The 22,839-nt window shown below is 43.9% G+C and overlaps 1 protein-coding gene across 2 annotated transcripts in view; it reads right to left on the bottom strand.

Moving 5' to 3' along the window:
- Nucleotides 1–22,839, bottom strand: part of Frmd4a (FERM domain containing 4A) — a 705,918-nt gene that overhangs the window by 530,476 nt on the left and 152,603 nt on the right. The window contains exon 1 of one of the 2 annotated variants that reach the window (XM_045135268.1): nucleotides 4,826–5,086. The exons of the other annotated variant lie outside the window; for it this stretch is intronic. Coding sequence (XP_044991203.1) covers nucleotides 4,826–4,858 — 33 coding nt within the window. The 5' untranslated portion in view covers nucleotides 4,859–5,086. Of the gene's footprint in view, nucleotides 1–4,825; nucleotides 5,087–22,839 lie in introns of those variants that run through there. 2 annotated transcript variants of the gene reach the window in all.

Raw genomic sequence — 22,839 nt, 5'->3', positions numbered from 1 at the left:
AAGGCCTCATTCGTCTTAGCCCTATGCATGCCAAACCATCCCACAGTTCTTAGTGCTGTCTGGTTCACAGAATTCTTTGAAGGAGAGGGTCCAACATTTTAGCTGAGTCAATGTGTAAAGTAGATAGAACACAATAGGTCATTTCAGGTATGAATCTTTAAGGAGTCCTCATGAAGTTTCAAGTAGATTTAGTGTAATTCTAAGTGACTTTAAGTGTTTCATACACTGTATGATAAGAGGTCTAAAGAGCCACACAGTTTTGACTACACTCTTTGATTGTTTCTTTTGTGTACATCATGTTTAATTCCAGAATTTGTCATCTTGCATCTATATCTACTGCATTTTCAAAATTGTAGTGCAGGGCTAAGACGGACAGTTCTTAAGCTATTTTTAGCTATATGAGACATCTTATCCCTGGGAGCACAAAAGGTGGACTTCAGGATACAATGCTTTTATTTATCTATTTATTTATTTATTTTGATGCTGGGAATTGAAAATAGGCCCCTAAGCATGCCACGCAAGCCCTCTGCACTGAGCCATATTCCTGGCCATTCAAATGTTTGTTCTTCATAAGCCCATCTTCCATTTCCCTTCACCAGAAGAACTGATCTCAGATTTCCTTTAGAAGGCTCTTTCATGTCACAAATCAGAAGCCCTCCCTTTGTATTAAAGAAAAAGTGACTCTAGTGCAGTGGATGATGCAATGTCCTCAAAGCAGAAATAAGACAGGTTCTGACACATCAGAGCACCGTCCCTGGGGACTGAGGTAATTGTGAACCAAGAGCAGATATTTAAGGCAACAGCATTGGGATTATTCCTAAAGACTCCAGCTGGCACATGAAACAGTTGTTCAGATTTTCTAAACTTCAGAATCTGTCCTTTCTCAAGAGGTTAGTATGGACTTGCTTTCTCTTCCCTGCCCAAACATTTCACAAAACACTGCTGTAACTGAGTTTGTATTTAAAAGGTGAATCTCTCCCAACAAGTCCATCTTCCCTTCCTTCTCCTCTCCTCCTCTCTTTCCTTCCCTCTCTTCCCTTCTTCTCTCTTACTCTTTTCTTCTTCCCTCTCCTCCCTTCCTCTTCATTCCTCTTCTCTTTATTTTCCTCTCCTGTCCCCTCCCCTTCTTTTCTTACCTTCCTATTCTTCCATTCTCCACCCCTTTTCTTCTCCTTTTATCCTTTCCCTTCCTCTTTTCTACCTTCCTTTCCTCCTCTTCCTCATCCTCCCTTCCTCTCCTCTGTCTTTCCGTCATCTCTCCTCCTTGGCTCTCCTTCCACCCCTCCCCCCCACTATCTTCCTTAGCTCCTCTCCTCCAGGCCCTTCTCTCTCCCTGACATTTCCCCCACCTTCACTTTCTGTTGATATTGCAGTTTCTTCCAAAAATACTGCTTACAACCATAAAAGCCAGAATGTTGCAGATTCTGATCTGACTTGTCCTGACCAGGTTTTACTACAAATCATGAGCAGAATTGGCAAGCAAAAATCCCCAGAAGCTAAAAGTAAGAACCATCATCATCATCATCATCATCATCATCGTTTGCCTCACTTGCTGGAGGCAGGGCTAGAAGATTAAGAATGAAATTGAAAAAGGATACATTTAAAAAGTACATGGAGATGCCAGGCGTAGTGGCGCATGCCTTTAATCCCAGCACTCAGGAGGCAGAGGCAGGAAGATCACCGTGAGTTCGAGGCCACCCTGAGACTACATAGTTAATTCCAGGTCAGCATGAGCCAGAATGAGACCTTACCTCAAAAAAAAAAAAAGTACATAGAGATGATGCATTATAAAATGATTCCCTTCCTCTCATTGGAGAAACAACTCAACTTCCTTCTGTTTTCCTTTCTTTCTTTCTCCCCACCATGCCTCTGTAAGCATCAATTGGTTTGGGTCGAGTCCCAAGGCCTGTGTTATGGCCTGCCAGGAGGCCAGTCAGAAGTATGCCCCTCAGCCCTGCAACCCCCCAGTTTGCATTGCGTGTAACAGTGATACTGAGGGGTGGGCACTACTGAGTGCAGCCAAAGGCCAGAGCTGTGCTTGGGCCCTGCAATGGCTGACAACACTCGCTGTGATTAGGCGATGCCAGCTGCTGCCCTGTCTGTTCCTAGCTATGTAAAGTGTGGCCGCCCACCCAGGAGACAGAGGGAGCTCAGGTGCCTTCCTTGAAATGGCCTTCGTTTCAACACTCATGAACATTTTGCCCACTCTATTTTGCCACTTCCAGTTAACCTCATGCATATTTATGTGCTGATTATGCAAATCCCAAGATAAAAATGCATTAAGCACTCATGATTTAGACTGGTTAAGTCTATTACATGGCATAATGAAATTATTGCATGATGTCCAATTTACCTCCACACTTCCTATAAATTGTCAATAAGTTATAAAGTAGCTCAAATAAGTTTCTATTGTTTGCTCCATCATGATATTAATGGATCAGAAACTTTAAACTGTACCCTTATCAACAGGGGAAAACATTCCAGAATAGATTTAGCAAGGCAGAGTGGCATCAAAGTTCAGGAAAGAGAACACATTGTCACTGGCATAAGTAACGAAATCACTGGTCATTTCAACAACACAGAATGCAGCAGTTTAGGATCTAAGTGTGAGGCTCGTGAGAGAGGTTTTCTTCCTGCAGCCTCACACAATCAGGTCTTCTTCCCCCAAGTCAACATGATATTGTAGCTTACCAAATTCAAATGTAATTTGAACTTTCAGTAGGGAAATATCAATTCCAATGTCAGAAATAAAGAGATTAAAAAAGGAATTCACTAAAGCAGTTTAAAATGACACACATATAAATCCCTTGAAACCTAACAACTGAAAGGTTTGGAGAAGAGTCAATTTTCTGTTCTTTCTTTTGCTTTTATCCTTTTAAATATGTTTTAAAAATATTTATTTTTATTGGAGAGAGAGGGAGAGAGAGAAAGAAAGAGGCACAGAGAATGGGCATACCAGGGCCTTCAGCCACTGCAAATGAATTCCAGAGGCTTGTGCCACCTTGTGCATCCAGTTTACTTGGATCCTGGGGAATCAAACTGGGGTCCTTTGGATTTGCAGACAAGCGCCTTAACTGCTACGCCATCTCAATTTTCTATTTAGAAATTTTTATGCTTGAACTTTGATAGCTCCAAACTTCCATAGTTTGAACATACATCAGAATATGTGATGGTCCGAGAATAAGCCATGATATGAGTCCAATGGATAAACATAATATATGAGCAGTTTGACCCACTGACATCCATTTCTTTCCCTAAGATAGCATGCCACTTTAATGGGCTCATTGCTTGATTTACACAGAGCCCCAGTCCTGGCTCATTTGCATAGGGAACTCCTCTTGAAGTCTGGAGTTGTACTGCGTGGGGTTACTCTCTCAGATCCACAGATGTGTTTTGCCCCAGCGAGTGCACACAGCCAAGAGAATTTGTCTGAAACAAGCCTGTGAAAAGCTGGCCAAGTGAACAGATTATAAAGCCATCCCCTAAAGGATTCTGATCTCAACTTGTCAATACAGAGAAATAAGAAGCCAATTGCATTTGCTGTTTTCTTTGCCACTGTGAAGGCTCTCTGACCAGTGCTTGCTTTATCCACAGCCACGCACTACTATGCCTGACAGCAACCTGACTTCACCTAGCTCAGAAAGAACAAGGAGCTACCAAGGGGGTCTCCAAGGAGATCCGCCAGCCAGCCAGCCAGCCAAGGGGTTGGAATTAAAACCTTTGTAACCAACTGTCACTTGGGGCTGTCCTCCTAATAAACGACTATCAAACAACTGGTGAACACAACAGAAACAGAATTCTCCCAAAGGATGCGGTGCTTTCTTGCACAAGACCCCTGTGTTCTGATGTTCTTTCAAACTGTCATGGTCATGCTCATTAAGTAGCAGGAAAAGAAAAAATAAACCCATTCATGGACAAAAGGGTCTATTTGTATCCAAATCACCAGCCAAGCATCAAGTGGACAAGATGAATCAAAGCCTTTTCCTGTTGGGTTTATGGCTGCCATGTGTTCAGAGAGGTATTTGCCTCTTGGTTTTTTTTTTAAATTTAATTAAGAAAATAATATTGCCAGCATTATTTAAAACTTCTGGTTCATCCACTTAGTTATATGTGGATCCAGCAGTTATCAAATAGTCTTCCTGATCAGAGCTTTCAGGGGGAAATCCCACGTTCAAGGCATCCTTTTCTGAAGTGAAAAGCGAACTCCAGCTAAGGATGGAGTGCTCAGAGCCTCCCTGAGCGTTTCCCCGCCTGCAGGACCGAGTTCAAGGTGTCAGATGAGAACACTGCTCTGAAACCTTTCCCGCGGGTGGGCTAGTTTGCTGAGAGCACACGGGCTTCCAGAATGCATTAACCTACTTTCCACAGCGAGGATTTCCCACCCTACCGCTCTGAACAAGAGGAGGAGGATATTTCAAGTGTGAGCTGGGCATGCTTTTCACCTTAAAAGTGACACCCTTCCTTCCAAATCACAGCGCAGCCCAAGAAATTGGTACTTCCTGCAAAGGAACAGCTCCAAGGGTAGCTCCGGCCCCAAAGCAAGAGTGATTGGAAATTCTGCTAAAATATGGCTGTCTAATCAACAGAGAGGCGAACTCATTTACTAAGATGCCCATTGTCCACGCTGACAGATGGCTCTCTCCCCCCCTGCCCTCCCCTTCCCACCCATTTGATTGCAATTGCACTGCCTCGGAGGCAAAGCTATTCTTTGAGACATCCACTTGCATCCGCCAGCCTAGTTCTGTAATAAGACAAAAGCCCATTCACCGAGTCTTCCCTGAACCGCCAAGCAGCATCAAAAGAAGCCAGCATTCTGTCTTCTTACCTTCGTCCTCATCGGAGACAGGAGCCCTTCCATTTTGGCCGAATCCTCATGCCAGTTTCCCTTTCCTGCAAGTTACTCTGAGTGCCCTCCTGGAGCATCCCACAAGAAAAGAGCCATGCCCGAGCCAGCCGCCGCCGGGGCTCCCCTCTGCCCGGTGGCGCCACAGCACCAGCCACCGGCCGAACTTGAATCCCCAGTGCCTGGGAAGCCGGGAGCCTGGAGAAGTCTGCTGCCTCCTCGCCCTAGCCCCCTTCTCTTTCTTCCCTCCGCTCTCTCTCCTCCCTCTCTCTCCTCCCTCTCTCTTTCCATAATCTGCCTACAGCTCTCCGTGCACCATGCTCACTTGACAAATGATCCCTGTCTTAGGTATCGCGTTTGAGCCAAGAAAAGTGGTTTGAAGCGAGCCACAGGGCAGCTCGCTCACTCAGAACCCAGGCCAGTGGGGCTGAGCCTCTCCCTCCCCCACCCCCATCCTGTCTCCCGCTTCCCAGCTTGGGAGTCTGCAGCCTGCTCTCTCTGGACTGAGAGCATTGCCGTAGTCCTTCATTCGTTCATTCATTCATTCACTCGTCCATCCATCCATCATCCACCCCACCTACCCGTTCCTCTTTTAAGTATTGGGATTCCCCACAGCAATGTAACCAATTGATAACATCACTCGTCTGGGTTTCTGGTCTGTGTTCAGAAAGCACAAAAAGCAACTGCACTTCCATTAGTGGATGTAACATCTGGATAGTTAACTGGAATTTTAAAAGTTTGACCAGGTATTTGAACACATCTTCTTTGGGAAAGTTTCAAAAGCAAATGTATGGACACCATTCTTTTTCATTTTATTTTATTTTTTTATTTTGGACACCTATTCTTGATCACCTGAGCATTAAGTAGTGTGTGTGTGTGTGTGTGTGTGTGTGTGTGTGTGTGTATGTAGTATGTGCTGTCCAGGCGTCTGAATAAGTCAGGATTGGCTATCTCATTTAGCATGGCCTGGTTACATGGAAAAAGTTGACAATGAAAGCAATATTCACAGACCTGGGTTGGAGTGTGATAAACATGAAAATATGAGATTTTCCCTACACTTCCAGAGGCTTGAGCAATTATCTATGTAGAAATAAATCATCATCTGCCTTTTAATTGGGGAATCCTTCATTGTAGCTAACACTTGGGCTTTTACATGGGCCTCCTGGGCATGTTCATATCATATATTGAGAACACTACAAACGTGGACTCACCAGGAATGTTTAAGGTCAATGGTCCCCGTCTCTGGTTCCTGGACTAGAATTCTTTCGTCTGCTCATCTTGTGCCTGACTCTCCAAAACATTTCCGAGACGAGATACGCCACACTCCAGGAAGCACAGGTAGATTCTCTGACCCTGAATTTTCCTTCATTGGCACTTTTTTCTTATGGCTTATGTATATGTGTATGATGTGTGTATGCATGTCCATATGTACGTGGACTTACATGTCTGGGGGTACACGCACACATGCGTTCATACAGAGGTTGACATCAGGTGCCCTCCTGGGTTACTCTCCGTCTCATTTTTTGAGACTGAAAATACATCTCACCACCTCATCTAGACAGGCTAGCTGGTGAGCCCACCTCCTTAGTTCTAGGACTATAGGGCATGTGCCACCATGCCCAGCATTTTTACACAGTCCTCATGCTTGCCAGGTAAGTATGTTACCCACTGAGCCATCTCCCTGGCCATTTCACTGACACATTTAACTCCCAATTAATCCTCTCTCCCTTCTAGTCCCAAATCCACACACCAGAGCAGAACTCTCAGAACCTATATCAACTATACTGAGCTCTCCACACATTCTCCAGTTCTCCGCGCTTCACCCCATGTTGCTTAGTGATTGAGGCTATAACTTCATTCTCACTTAACCAAGTTCTTAACAACTTTAACCGTCAGACTCTCAGCATGCTGACGAACCATCAGCAGCTCTAACATAGTCAGTAGAGCACCCTGTCCCGACATCAAAGATTCTTGCAACTTCTAGAAACTTCTAGACCTTATTTCCTTTATTACTGCTTCAACTCGACCTACTCAGCAAGCTAGTGATTGGAGTCTCCTAAGTCATTCTTTCAGTCATTCAGCAAACAGTTGTAAGGTTATATACTGGGTCAGACCTGCTTCAGTTCTTAATGACACTGTAGAAAACAGCGGGGGGCGGGGTGCAATTCTCTGGTCCCCAAGACTCTGTGGCAGGTCTGATACTCAACCAACCCGTCAAGCCCTTCTGCCTGTTACCTCATTTTGAGCATCCATCTCTCCACATGTTTCTGGGCTCCTCTAAGGGGCTATAGATCCACTTATGTTATCTCTGCTGGCATTTGGTGGCTACTGTCTATGTGGCTTTTCTGCTTTCTGGATTTCATCAATAACTTTCTCTGAGGAAGCGCATCTCCACAAGAATTCTCCTCTCTCAGCTCCATCTTTACTTCCACTTCGCTCGTCTTCCTCAAGCCTGTCCTCTGGTTGCCTATGGGCTCAGCAGCCAGCGGAGAGCTCATTCTTCTTCAAGATGAAAATTCCACCCTTCACTTTCTCTACTTCCTGGCTCAGAACATTGGTAGGGCCCTGTTGTCCCCTCTACGTACAGTGATGCGCTACACTGTATGTGATATAGAGCTTTCATATTTGATTTCTCAATGACTAGAATGAGCTATATCTATTGCTTCCTCCTCCTCCTCCTTCTTTTTTTTTTTTTTTTTTTTTTTGAGGCAAGCCAAACTGACTGGCCTTTTTCTTGCGAGAACAAGACAGGGAGAATGAGAGAGAAAAACCTGGTGCACCAGGGTCTCCAGCCATTGTAATTATACTCCAGGCATGTATACCACCTTGGGCACACGTGTGACCTCATGCACGTGCATCACCTTGTGCATCTGGCTTACATGGGTTCTGGGGAGTAGAACCTGGATCCTTAGGCTTCACAGGTGAGTATCTTAACCACTCAGCCATCTCTCCAGTCCTTGTGTTTTTTTTTTTTCCCCCGAGGGAGGGCCTCACTCTAGCCCAGGCTGACCTGGAATTCACTATGTAGACTCAGGTTGCCTCAAACTTTCAACAATCCTCCTGTCTTGGCTTCCTGAGTAGTTGGATTAAAGGTGTGCACCACTACCCTTGGCCGCTAGTGGCTTTTTGATGCCAGTCAAACCTTCTACAGCCTTCTTCTGTGTCCAATGTCCCCTTTCCTAATCCCAGAAACATTTCTCACCAGTATTTCCAGTCATGTCCACCTCTCAAGTGCTCTCCTTGACTTTTTATGTCTTTGGCACAATTTGCAGCCAATTGCTTCCTGTTATTCTCTGTGGCTCTCAGCCTCCCAAAGGATTTCTGTAAGTTAGACGTGCCCTGTTTCAAGCTGGCTGGTGTCTGACAGACAACAGCGTCATTTTGGAACCACAACTGCCTTCCAAAGCCAGAGGAAGTGATTTCAGAAGAAAATTTGAAAACTTGTATATAGCAAGGCTTTTCTTTATTTTCATTAATTTATTTAGTTTTTGAGAGAGAGAGAGAAAGAGGAGAGAGAGAGAGAGAGAGAGAGAGAGAGAGAGAGAGAGAGAGAAGTGCATGCCAGGGCCTTTCACCTTGGTGAATGAACTCCAGACCTTTGTGCCCCCTTGTGTGCATGTGCGGCATTGCATGTTTGTGTCACTGTGTCTGGCTAAATGGAACCTTAGGCTTCTCAGGCAAGCACCTTAACCACTAAGCCATCTCTGGAGCTGGTATAAAGCAACTCTTAACAGGAGTGTAACTTTCTGGTTGTTTCCACGCCAACGCCTCCCCTCCCCCCGCCACATATCCACCCATCCCTCATCCCTGAAATCTGAAGTTGATTACCATGTTTTAATTTTTGTGTAAGATATCTTTATACCAAATCCCTAGGAGCTGAAGAAACCCAGAACCTCTTGTTTAGTGCTTGGGATGATACTGATGATGGCAATATGCCAGGGGCTATTAAACATTTGCCTTGTGTCAGCACGTAACTGAGTGACTTTCATCATGAGGTCACCTAATTCATGCACTTTGTCACCTTAAGCAAGGGAGACATCCTTCTCAGTACTATTATCCATAAATTGTAGCTAAGTCATCTGTCCACCTTATAGAACGACCTTTAGCTCAGTGAGGCCGCTACTACTTGTCCAGTGTTCCCACATCACCTCACCTCACTTTGTAAACATCTCCTCTTCCAACCTAAGGCCTACAAATAGTTAAAAGACAATCACTTTGTGTTTGTTAATAGTTAGTGGCTGCAAAAAGGCATAGGAAACTGTATTCTTTTAAGCCATAGCATTAATATTCTGTACTTAATTTTTTTTTTTTTCGAGGTAGGGCATCACTCTGGTCCAGGCTGACCTGGAATTCACTATGTATTTCCAGGCTGACCTCTAACTCTTATCTGAAATCTGGCTAAAGAAATTTTCACTGCAGGGACTTCCTTACCTGCACCCAGGCCAATTTAGCCAACGCCCTAGTCCTTTAAGTCATTCTCTTCCATGTATATGTTAAGGAGAAAGGGAGAGAGAAAAAGAGAGAGAGATAACTTCATAATAAACTTCACTTGACTAAGAGCACTTGTAAATGACATGAGGGCCATTAGTATGTCAGGGTCATAAGGTCAGTCTTTCCATCTCTCATGTACAAAAACATTGACCTTTGGTCTCTCCCATCTCTGCCATCTTCGAGGTTAATTTCGTGAAGTCCCTTGGAGTCTCGGGGGATCATAGCTAGCTGCACATTAGGGTTCATGATGTGAGGTATGTATCGCATTGCTTCATCCACAGTGCTTGATTCATGAAGGTAAGAGGATTGCAACCTGACAACCACTCAGGTTTTATTTTCTGTGACCTGCCAATCAGTATTTACTTCTTATTTACAAACATCCTCATTAAGACCTAGGGTTTTGGGTGATCAAGGATTGAAAAGAACTTTCTGAATGAGTTCCAGAAATCTTGGGTAACACTGAGGAGGTTGCCTTGCACTAAATTGCTTTCCTTTCTCTGCAACCTGACCGGCATACTAAGCCACACCTATGTGCTTGGATTTCTGAGTAGTGCACCTGTCACAGAGACAACTCTCACTTACGACATGCTAGTCAGTGAACACTGTGGTTATATCTGAGTACTTGAGTATATTTTGTGTCTTATAAGGGTAAACATTGTGTATATTATTGCAATACAAAAAATTATATAGCATTTGAGAGTCTTTCGGAGTGCTTTCATGTGTTGCCTTTCAAACAACCCCACTCAGGGTGGCAGGTATTAATTTCCTTTTGACAAGGGTAGAGAGGTGAATTCAAAGAAAGCAACATTGATTGAACATCGCCTTTTTCCCCCCAGAGCTTGAATTGGAAACCTTTAAGTGACACCACATTTAATGTTCAAAAGTTAGCAGTACTTCCAATTCAAAGATGGTGACCTGATAGGAAGAATTCAATTTGTTGGTAAGCAGCATCATTTTGCCCCAATTAATCATGGATTTTTTTTGTTATCCATGCCATTTGCCAAGTGATATTGTCACACCCTTTGGCTTTCTTTAGATATGACTGTCTTATTTCAGCCCTTAGAATGCTAGCCAATGGGATGTGCACCAAACCCTGAGAACATCTGGGGGAAGGAACTGTCAGACTAGTCTGCTGATCCCAAGAGAAACATGGGAGGAGATTCAGAGATTCAGCCCACAGACTCATGAGCAAGCCAGTGAATCACAAGTGAACAAGACTAGACAATCAGCTGAGCTCACTCGGAGCAGCGAGACACCACACACTTCTGAAACACCAGTGTCTATTGATTTGTGGGCTGGGTGCTTGTTATGTAGCTCACAGATCTAGCTATCCCAGGAACACAGAATGCAAGAGGACATAAACTAGAACTTCAAAATGAAGAGCTCCTAACTTGGGTTTCAAGTTCTTTCTATAGCACTGCAACCATAAAGCTCACCATACAGAACAATGGGGTGGGTGGCCATTAAATATTATTAAAACTTTAAATGATTTCCAGAACTCCAGATTAAAATCGGTCCTTCTAGACACATGCACTTACATGCTTTCAGATATAGGAATTATTGTATTTGTTCAGTTCTTGACAATTGGGGGCCACTGGGGAAAGAATAGAGTGCCACATAGCTCCGTGTCTTGGCTGATCAGTCATCTTGTTTGGATAATCTTTTACATTCCTTGCTCCATTTTCTAAAAAACAGTGGCTGCCTAAAGTTATCAGCAATTGGTATAGAAGGTAATTTGAATCTATCCCTGAGAGACTTCCTCTTTCAGCAGTTCTTGTCATTCTGAAAAAGTGCCACACAGTTGAAAAAATAAAACTACTTTACTTTTTTCATCATCATGAAAACTTTGGGTGGAAATGGGTCTTTATCTACCCATGGAAATACATGGAGGACAGAGTGCTGTGATTTTGCAGCATTTGAAAAGAGGTATTTACACTTCTTTCTTTTTCTTTAAGATTTTCCATTTCAGTGCCTTCATGAGGACAGAGAAAGCGAGCAGCTGCTGTGGCCCCAGCTCACTGCTTCAGTGTTTCCCCAAGATGATGTTTGGGAGTGCTTGATTCAGCAGTTGCAGTCACCTACTTGTTGCTGGAACAAACACCCAGCCAGAAGCAGCTTATGGGAGGGAAGGGTTTATTTCAGGCTGACAGATTCCAAGGGATGCTCAGTCATGACGGTAGAAGTTGGCTCACTGCATCATCCGTCCACAGCTGAGAGAGAGCAGCCAGAACCAGCAAGCTCAAGTTGATTCTAAACAGGCTCCATTGGCTGGACTCAAGACCCCACCCTCCGTGTCATATCTCCTCTAGCAAGACCTCACCTGCTGAGGACTAGGAAGATTACTCAGAAATACCCGAGGCTATGTGGCCATTTCCATTCAAGCCACCACAGGCAGGAGGTTCAGATATGACACACGGTGGAGGAGAACACAGCCTCTTTGAGCTCTCTCCATCTACCTTCAGACAGCCCGTGCCAAGGAGCATTTCTGAGCCCTCTGTTTTCGCTGGGGTGAGTATTTCAAAGCTCCCAAGCAAGGATTTATGTTGAAGAACATAAGGTAAGGAAACCCTCTACATTTGGAAAAGGGAAAATTTGTGAGATTTTTGTGTGTAGTAGCATGGTTTGAATGTATAACGTCCTCCAGAAGTTCCGGTGTTCGGACACTTGGTCGGTAGCTGGTGGTGCTGTTTGGGAAGATGAGGAACTTTTGGAATGTAGCATAGCTATCAGAACTTAGCCAATGGGAGGGGGGGCTGGAGAGATTGCTCAGCAGCTAAGGCACTTATCTGCAAAGCCTAATGGCCCGGGTTTGATTCTCCAGTACCCACCTGAAGCCAGATGCACAAAGTGGAGCATATATCTGGAGTTCATTTGCAGTGACTACAGGTCCTGGCACACCCATTCTGTTAATCTCTCTCTCTCTCTCCTTCTGTCTCTCTCTTTCTTGTCTGTCTGTCTCTGCTTGCAAATAAAAACATAATTTAAAAAAGAGAAATTAGTCAATGGGTGTGTCACTTGAAGGTGATATCCATTTCTGGTTTCCATCTATGCTGTCTGCTTCCTCCTGGTGGCCAAGGAGCATCTTCCACTCAGTCCTATCCCTGTGGCATGCCTTTATTTTTGTCAAGGGTTGATATTCCTTAAACCATGGGCCCAAAAAGGCCTTAAGTTGTTTCTGTGAGGTATTCCTTCACAGTGGCTACAAAAGCTAATTTACACAAGGATTTAAAATGTGATATTCTGATACATGTATACATTGGGAAATGATTACCACAGAAATGTGTTTTTCTTGATAAGTCTTTTAAAATATTCATGAACAGCTAGACCTTATTTGAAAAGTTTAATTTGTTCATCTGGATTTTTTTTTTTTTCCTGCTGAGGCAATATCAACATTACTACTGCCAAATCATTCCACCTTTATCAAAACGTGGCTGGGAGAAGAGAAAGATGACAGTGACCAAAGCAAACAAGAATTGCATGGTTTCTCTTTGTGAGACTTCTGTGACACGCCCTCAAGCTGTATAAACAGAACAAGAAGTCTGTTCTCCAGTGAGCCTATCCTAGACATAAGAGTTGTGGACAAAACACATCTTCTACTGAAAACCTCAGTGAGACCATCGCAGTTTGGTATAGGGATACTGTGGGCCTCTAAGCCAAGTACATATGTAAAGAACCTGCTGCTGTAAGTCCAGCCCACTGAGGAGCCCTTCATCAGGCCACCAAAATGAAGAACAACATTCACAGGTTTTGAAGAACTTCAAGAATTTGGACTTAGTATTGTTTAAACACATAGTTGGGTTTATGCGGAGTGGAAATGGATAGAGGTGGACAATTAAGGTGGAACCAGAAGATGGGGAAGGTACTGATTTCACCTGAAATTAATGAACACCTCACACAAGAACTACATTTTTTTGTGTGTGGAAGTAGGTGCTAAGGATTGAACCCAGAGATTCATGCATGCTAATCACATACTCTACCACTGAGCTACAACCCCACCTTTGGAGGTCATAATGTTGGCGTGTGTAGTGGTTTGATTCAGGTGTCCCCCATAAACTTAGGTGTTCTGAATGCTAGGGTCCCAGCTGATGGAGATTTGAGAATTAACACCTCCTAGAGGCAGTGTATTGCTGGGGGCGGGCTTATGGGTGTTATAGCCAGTGTCCCCTTGCCAGTGTTTAGGCACACTCTCCTGTTCCTGTTGCCCACCTTATGTGGGCCAGGGGTGATGCCCACCCTCTGCTCATGCCCTTGTTTCCCTGCCATCGTGGAGCTTCTCCCTGGAGCTTATAAGCCAAAATAAGCCTCTTTTTTTTCCCCACAAGCTGCTCTTGGTTGGGTGATTTCTACCAGCAATGTGAACTTGACTGCAACAGAGTGTATAGTGATCAAGATGGGAGAATTGAGTGCAGAAATATGGAGCTTAGAGAGGATTTCAGGCAGAAGGATCAATAGGTATAAAAGCAGTCCAGAAACAGAAAATATTCTATTTAGGACAAAAGGTAGTACCAAGGTTTACAGGTACTAATACATGATCTACAGGTCCTATGGTTTTAGATTCTTAAATTAAAACCTACTTTGTACCTCCTTGTATGTTACAACACTTATAAACCATGGATGAATGAAGTAATATGAGGCACAGTGCCCTTTTCACCATCAGTCATATCCCAAATAACTATGGATAAATTTATTTAAAAATTTGCAGAAAATTATTTTATTGAGAAATCTCTTCTTCATTCAAGTTATTTAATTTTATAAGTTGAAATAAAATGCCTACATCATATTTGATGGGATATTTAACGATAATGGCATCACTTAATGGAATTTGGTTTAGACTGTGGCTTTTCATACAATAAATACCTCTGTGTGCATTATTTTCAGGGTCTGATTAATTTCTGAAATTAATCCTGTGTACCTTAAGTTTCCTTGGTCAGTTTCAACCTGGGGCATAAAGGAAAATAATTTCTTGGTTCAATTTCTTATGTCCAAAGAATGAAGTTAATAATAGGTATTGTTGAGCATCTGAATTAACTACTTTTCTCATGACCATGACCAGATAACTGAGAAGAAGCAACTTAGGGGAAGGGGGCTTGCTATGGCTGGTGGTTTGAATTCACTCTGGAAGGAAGCCATGTGGAAGGGGATGACTCGGCTGAGAGGATGGGGCGTAAGGCTGCTTGCTTACATCTGCATTAAGAAGCAGAGAAAGAGATACCTCACTGGAACTCATGGGACTTCTCTTCCTCCCCGCTTAATTCAGTCCCAAACTCCAACACATGGAATGGTCCTACCATAATCAGAATGGGCCTTCTCAGTTACACCTAGAAATGCCCTCAAAGACACATTGAGAAGTGAGACCCCTCACTGATCCCAAGACCAATCAAGTTTGGAATGAGTGAGCTGTGTTTTGTAAAATATATCTTTACCTTGATATCTAAGTATGTCCCTTAAAACTGAAATTCATAGCCTTTTTTCACCCTATGAGCAGAGAAAGAGACCCTAGTGCCCTAGGTCACAAAGTTGACCAGCATTTTGATAAGAAAGAAGTATCTGTGCTTCTTTATTCATAAGACAGGACTTTTCTAACTCAGAACCTCAGCCCAAACCTGAGAAACCAAATTCAGAATATGAATAGGATTGGCTTTTTACATAGTGGTAATTAATCACAAACCCACAAGAAACTATGAGTATGGATTATAGCCACAGGGAAAACTACTTTAAAGCTTTGCTATGGTTTCCAAGACTGACTTACCTGGTCATGGTCTTAGGAAAAGGCCTGGGTCTTCTAAGAACAGATCATCAAAACTTCTAACCCCATTCTATTTTTATGTGGCTTGTTGAGTGATCATGGCTATATATAGCTTTTCTTGCCCAACGCTCTATTCAATTCAAAACTGGGAAAGTTACTATTTCCAAGTTCTGGGGAAGAAAAGGCAATTTTTTTTAATGTAAGGGAATTCATTTGCTTAATGAAGATGGTAGTACTTTCTAAAAGTCACCCTGCCTGTCTCCCAAGAGGCACTCTGAGCACTGGCAGGTCCGGTCTGGCAAGACCTTTCCCCACTCACCTCTCCGCGACAGAAATCCCTGGACCGCTTTCCATCCAAGAAGCCCGGGTGTACTGCACGTGGAGTGTATGTCAGAAACGAAAGAGGAGACGTTTGGGGAATAAAGGCCCATTTGCTTTTCTCCTATTTCTAAAGGAAATGCTGAATTATCTTACTGTACCCTTATGCAAGGGCTACCAAGTTGAAACTGGGGATACAAGGGCATAGTGGAGAATAATACATGTGACCAGTAAAGAAGTTTGGGGTATTTCCCTTTCATGCCTGAATATGTTTAGACAGTTATACAACCAGAGAGCTTGGAATGAAAGAAAACAATGCCCAGGAGAAAGGAATGCTTTGAATCTGCTTCCTGGGGGCCTTTTTCTTTTTCAAGCCCATCCAAGGCAATTCCACATGTTGATCATCCTATGCCAGAGCCCCGTGTCTGGACAGGTTCCTCCTGGGCACGTAGCTCAGAAATAGCTTTTCATCCTAGCATTGTGTGGTCCAATACCACTGTGGGGTCAAAAGTGCGTGCTTATTTCAAGAAGCCAGGAAGCCCCACTTCCTAAGACCCTTGCTCTTGAGAGACCTCAGAAGAAGGATTCAGAGATGGATGTCTTTCATTTGTTCACTGAGTCCTAGGCAGCCTCGTGGAGGACAGGTAGAATTAAAACTCCGTATCTGTAGAGGGGGCTGGTGGAACAGAAAGTGCCCTTCTGAGCTAGATGGTAGCCCATACTTATAGCCCCAGCACTCTGGAGATAGAAGCAGGGGGTTATCATGAGCTCAGGGACAGCACAGGCTATACAGTGAGACCCTGCCTCAGAAATGAAAAATCGATTAATCAATTAATCTTAAATGAGACATAATATCTTGGCAAAGAATGGCCCCAAGAGCTCTGGCAAGTTCTCCACACTGTGTGGGTTTTCCAATCCACATTAACCTCCAGAGGCAAGTGCAGAGGTGGCAGCCACAGTCTTTTTGCGACAGTGTCTGAAAAGTGAGGCTCGCTATAAGAGAGCGTGACTGTGGTACTGGCAGGAGAGGATCCAAAGTCCAAGTTTGCACATGCGTGCAGCACCCTTGGTGGCCGTGGTGGAGTCACTCCAGCAGCAGTAGCAGCATTAGGCAGTGGTGATGCCGACACTTCCACAGAGTGAGCATGGCAAGAAGAGGGAAAGCTGGCCGCACCTGCCCTGCCGGCAGAAATGTGGAATCCAGGCTAGTCTTAGAAGGCATGGGTGAGATGTGAGATTCAGCAGAAGCAGCAGGGGCCAGGTTGCGTATGGAGAGGGGACATAGAGTGGCAATGAAAGCAGGGAAGAGTCGGACAGCAACTCAGAAAATGCTATGGGGTGGCCAAGAGAAAGCAAGCATGCAGCGAGCATAGAGCCACTCAGATCAAGGGTCATGAAGAGAGAGGACAGGAAATGAAGGTACACCATGCGGTTACGGTCTGAATGTGAACTGCCCCCCATAGACTCACACACTTCAACACTTGAGCTCCAGCTGGAGGCACTGTTTGGGAAGGTGGTGGATCCTTTCGGAGGTGGACTCTAACTGAAGGAAGCGGGTCACTGGGGACTTTAACTTCCATAGCCTGGGCTCCACTTCCTTTCCACTCTGCTTCCTGACTGTGGAGGCAACAAGACCAACTACCTCATGCTCCTGCCACCATGTCTGTACCTGCCACCGTGGGCTGTGCCTCTCAAACTGTAAGGCAGTGTTGCTAATATTCTGCAGCAAATAATTCTGTCTGCTTATACTGCCTCAAGATTTAATGGAGGCCGGGGTGTAGTGGTGCACACATTTAATCTGAACACTAAGCAGGAAGAGGTAGGAGGATTGCCATGAGTTTGAGATCAACTTGGGACTATACAATGAATTCCATGTCAGCCTGGGCTAGATTGCATCTTACCTTGAAAAAAAAAATAATTTAGGCCAAATTCAATTCTAATCTTCTTTCCCCCAAATGAAATCCTTTCTTACATGATCCAAACACTGTTCTCCATTGTTATCATTCCAATTAGACTTCAATTATGTTTCTTTCCCCATGCTATGATCCCACGGCCTAATGCCAAGGTGATGCCAGGGGTCTGATTGCTTTCCCCAGTCTTGGATTGCTTTCTTCTTAAGTCCCACAACTAGGGACTCGGCATTCTGTACTAAAAATGTGTCATGCCTCCTCATTCTACCTGAAGGCCATCCTTGGGCTTTCGGGGTCATATAGTGTCTTCTTTCTGGTGACCACTCTCCTAACAAATGTATTATGCAACCATTCCCACTTCTGGCTGTCAATTCTGCCTTTCCATGTGCCTTACCTTATCAATAATCCAGTCTTCAATCAATTAGAAAAAGCAGACAAAGGGCCCAATATCTGTTACTCTATATGTACTCAATAGATATTAGCTCCCTTTCAAATCCACATGACTCCTTTCCCTTCCAGGAAGGTTCCCAAGTAACCAGCTCCTATCTGCTCATCTATCCCTATTTGACATTTAACTCAAGTTGCCTTGTGCTATTATCTACTAATCTTCAATTGCATTTTAACCCTGAAGCATGGGTCTCATGGCTCTGTATTTCCGTGTTCTATATCATGCCCTGTAGATAAGAAGTTAACAGCCTCCATAGATGCTTCTGCTATATCATTGCTAGAATGTTCTTCTTAGCTCCAAACAAGCCTGCATCACTAGCTCCCTTTGTAAACCCTACAGCAGCATATCAGGGATGCAAGAATGTGAGCTGAAGAATGGACTAAGCAAACAGCTGTGCGCTCACTGTCTTCTGTGTATTTAAGTGTCTTCTTGTATAAACAACAACAACAAAAAAAACAAAAAAAAGGAGTGAACTGATTCAGGCAGGGAAACAAATGCTGGTATCATCACTTAAGACTGGAGTCCATAAACTTCTGACTTCCGCTGAAAAGCAGACAGTAAGACCCACGTTTACAGGTTGACACTCATCAATGAGGCTATGGTAAAGCGTTGGGAGGTTGGGCCTGCCTCTCGAAGAGAACCCTTATAACTTTAATGAGCAGTCAGAGGAGAGTCCTTCCTGCCTTACTCATGCGTTCAAACCTTGGGGTGCTCTCTCAGACTCCATATTGAGAAAAGCAGCATCATTGTACCTCTCATACATGAGTCTAAGGCAGCTGGATTCCTTCAGACATGTCAGTCACATTCCAGACTACATTTGTCCAACCTTGTCTAGAAACTTACAGTCCTTCCCCTGTGAGGAAGAAAAGGCATTGTGAATGTTCTCATTGCATAGATGGGACACCCAAGGAACAGACCATGACAGTGGCTTGTCCCTTATGCCATGACACAGCAAGTGCCCTCACTTAGCACATGAGCTGTTGTTTATCCTGAGGAGCAAACAGTAGGCTTCGTGGCGTATGACAACCGCTCCTGTCGGTGGCAATTTCTCAGACAACTGGGCATCACAAGCAGAAGCCAGAGGGGGTTTTGCCTCATGAAAACAGAGCAGCAGCCAATGAAGGCCAAGGTTAACACCCAGGCAAGTGTCGGCTTGCAGGAGGAACGTCACCGATGGATACCTCCAGCTTACAGGGCGCAGTAAAGGTCCTCCACAGTGGCTCCCGGCGTGTCACCAATGAGAAAATACAATTGACTGCTTCCTCTTGCTTCCTATGTGGTACATCAGGAATCCTGTGACTACACAAAGAACAGAAAGTAGCATTGGCTGTTGCTATGGAGACATAAGAACCATCTGAATTTCTATGGGCATCATAGAAGCAAAATTCCAATCATCGGTCTTTAACTACCGGGCTGTTGAAATCTATCTCATATTTTTAGAATGTGTGACATTTAACACATTGATATATATTTCCAGCTCCACTACACATTTCTTGCTTTCATATTTAGATGGGATTTTTCAGCTCAACTAGATGGATTTTTTTTTTCCTTCTTGGTAAATATCTCCTCATGAGTGAGTGCAATTCATTCTATACTTATTTCCTAGATGTTGGTTTTTTCTTCCAGCTGCTAATTATTTTATAACTAAAATCATTTTTCATATCATCTATGTCCACCTCTCCTAGGTTTGCCCTTTATAGCCCAGGGTAAAATTTCACCAGGTCTTCATCTCCACTGGTCCTGGCTGATTGGCCACTTGTCCTTGGTGACAGCCAGTGGTTCTGTGTCTCAGCCAAAGGTGTAGAGCTGAGTCTCTGAAGACACGATCCCCTTATGCCCCATGGTGATTCCAAGTTATTGACTCTTCCAGCCTTTGTATAAACTCACTCTTTTAGATCTGGAATAACAGGGTGTGGTGGAAAACACCTGATCAGAAGCAGTTACAAAAGGACAGCATTTCTTTCTGGCTTACAGTTTTGAGGATAAGTTTCATCACAGATGGGGAAGCATCTGGTCATGTCAGGGGGGAAGAAGCAGCAAGAGTGAGCTGGACTGGACTAATGAGATGGTCTGCCCCCAGTGACCCAGCGCCTCTGGCAAGGATGTACCTCCCAAAGGCTCTGCCAGCTGGGGATGAGGTATGAGGGCACATTTTGTACTCAAATCACCACACAAGCATGTATATATGTGTGCATGTATGATGTATATATACACATACATATAAACATATATAAAATCATTTTCCACGTCAATGAAAATTGCTAACAAGATTTTCTTGAGCGCTGTACACACCAGCATTTTGTATTTTTTCCATTTTATTTCAGTGTTAGGAGTGGAACCCAGAGCCCAGACATGCCAGGTAACCATTGAGATACATTCTCAACAAATATTCGCCTGTTTGGTATTTCTTCCCTTTCACCTGCTCATCCTGCAGTGCTGGGGGTAGGACTCTGGCTTTGTGACTGCTAGGAAAGCACTGAACTGTGCTCCCCGACCCTTCACACCACCAAAATTGCGTGTCCATGCACACCAAGTATGTTGCTCATCTTTATGTGAAAGATTTGGAAAGATATCAATTAGCTTCTAAAAACAGAAACTCTTAATATCTTTGGTTTTTAAAAGAGGGAAAGTAATAAATATGTAGTCAACAAATAAAATTTCATGAGACAAAGTTCTGCTAAAAGGAATGCACTTCAAACCTTCTAGTGCATATAAGTGTTTGTTTTATTTTTTTAACTAACTCTTTCCTTACAAAAGTTCCAGAGTCCTTTGCATTTATTTATTTTCTTCTCTTTAAAGTCTTCTATATGGGCTGGAGAGATGGCTTAGTGGCTAAGGTGCTTACCTGCATAGCCTAAGGACCCAGCTTCAATTCCCCAGTATCTATGTTAAGATAGATGCAGAAGGTGGCACATGTGTCTGGAGTTCATTTGCAGGGGCTAGACCTCCCCCCATAACCTGCCTCTCCCTCTCCTTCAAATAAATAAATTCTACTAAAAAAATAAAGTTGTCCATAGGAGGGTCTTCTTCTCACCACAGAATTCGGCAGCAAGTTCAGGTCTACCCATGAGGATGGCATTAGGATGGTGTGACTCTTGTTTTGTAAGTTTCCAGAAACCTGCCCCTCTCTTCCAAGTTATTCGATTTAAAAACATAATGAGTTCCTTGAAAGAGTTGTGAAGAATTTTTTTTTTGCCTCAGATTCTTCTTCCAGGGGTCACTGAAGGATAATTTATTCACTATTACATTTATAATCACCACAGTAGGCTGCAGTTGTCAGAGCTTTGTAAACAGCAATGGGAACTAAATGTATTTGCACAGACAGTAATGCCAGGAAAATAAAAAAAGAAGAACAGCCTATATTTGCTGTTTCCAACATCAAGGACTACAGTGTTGTCCTTGTCAATAACTAGGTCAAGTTTAATACTGTTTTCAGAAATTCCACTCTGGGCCAGTCATAGCTAGGTTGGTTTTGTATTTGAAGACGCCTGGCATTCCTGATCTGGGGAAGAGCACACCTCTACTGCATGTAATTGTTTTTAAACACATTTTGACTGTCAGCCAATGAAACCATACCTTCCTTTCCCCTGGCAGGTTGCCTCCTAATTAATCAACCCATCAATCAAGAATAATGTACCAACAATGTGCCTTACATTGTAATCTGTGCTGTAGAGCCTGGAAACATTTTTACTTAGTGCTTTCAGGTCTGGAGACCTGGTCATAGCCACTAGCAACCAAGCTCCCAGAAAACAGAAATGCCTTATATTCTGTTGCTTCTGAATCTTCACAGTATCTTATCACACAAGTGTGCAATGAAAACTTATGGAGTGACTGAAAAACTAAAAGGATGAATGACTAACAGGACCCAGAGCACACTTGAAGGAGGGTACCATTCGGCTGGGTAAAGACCTAAGGCCGTTCATAAATAATAAAAGATGGCTTGTGGTATCAGATAAGATGCCACTATAAGAGATTAATGGCATTGTGGAGGGACAGACAGTGGAGAGGCCAGGTAAGGTGGGAATGAACCACCGAGGGAGACACTGTGGTCCCAAATCATTTGCTCTGGATTTTCCAAAATGGGCAGCACCTGCTTGTGTGGGGAGAGGAGTGGAAGGTGGTATAAATGATTTCAGAGCATCGTCTGTGTAGAAAAGGGCAATATCAAATACAGTCACAGCCAAGTGTCCCCTGAGCTCCAGTGCAAGCAGGAATCACTTGCGCCAAACTACTGTGTACTCATTATGCTCCTGCCGTGTGTCTTCAAACTTAAAGGGATTTTTCCTATTCAAGGCTTTGAAAAACCAACCACAGAAAGAACAATGGAAAAATTCTTAACCAGTTATTACAAACATAGGCACATTAGCAGGAAACCAGCAGTGGCATATATGTGCATATACGCATATGCATGAGTGCCCAACATAACCAGACTATTGTCTCTTGTGTGTGTGTGTGTGTGTGTGTGTGTGTGTGTGTGTGTGTGTGTGTGTGTTTGGAACATGTGTGCTTTGAGACGCCACTGCTACATACATTATAGGGTCAAATCCAAGTCCTCATATGAGAACAGTGCCATACATCTTATTTGGGTGAAATTGAGGAAAAATGGTTGTGACTTAGCCAAGACATCTCACTGCTTCTCAGTGGTTCTGGAGTGAAGAGCAATGGGCTGCAGCCAGTGGCCAGTGCTTACCTCAACTCTTTTGCTTCAAGGCTGATACACGCAGCCCCTGGAGATCTCCATCTGCCTGTACATCCTTGAAGACTAGCTTCTAAGAAGCAGACCACCTAGCGGTTGGATGGATCTGACTAGCTACGTATATTACCAAAGGTAGAAACCTGTACATGAAGGATCCAGGGAGTCTCGTGTCTCTCCACCTGGCACTCTGCATGGTATCTTGCTGGCATTGCTGTTGGCACTGCTGCTGGGGTTATTCATGGCCAGCTCTCCATCATGCAGGTTGAGCACATGTGGAGGTGGAAGGGGGGCATGGTGGCCTTGCAGAACCCCTGGACTTCTCAGGTGTAGAGGTGGGAAGGGCTGGAGGTCTGGACTTTCTAGGGCACGGAATGAATTCAGGAGATG

This window comes from Jaculus jaculus, chromosome 15 (genome assembly GCF_020740685.1).
Source record: "Jaculus jaculus isolate mJacJac1 chromosome 15, mJacJac1.mat.Y.cur, whole genome shotgun sequence".
Taxonomy (NCBI): Eukaryota; Metazoa; Chordata; class Mammalia; order Rodentia; family Dipodidae; genus Jaculus; species Jaculus jaculus.
Note: the sequence above shows the minus strand (reverse complement) of the source record. Positions and strands in the feature narration are given on the sequence as shown.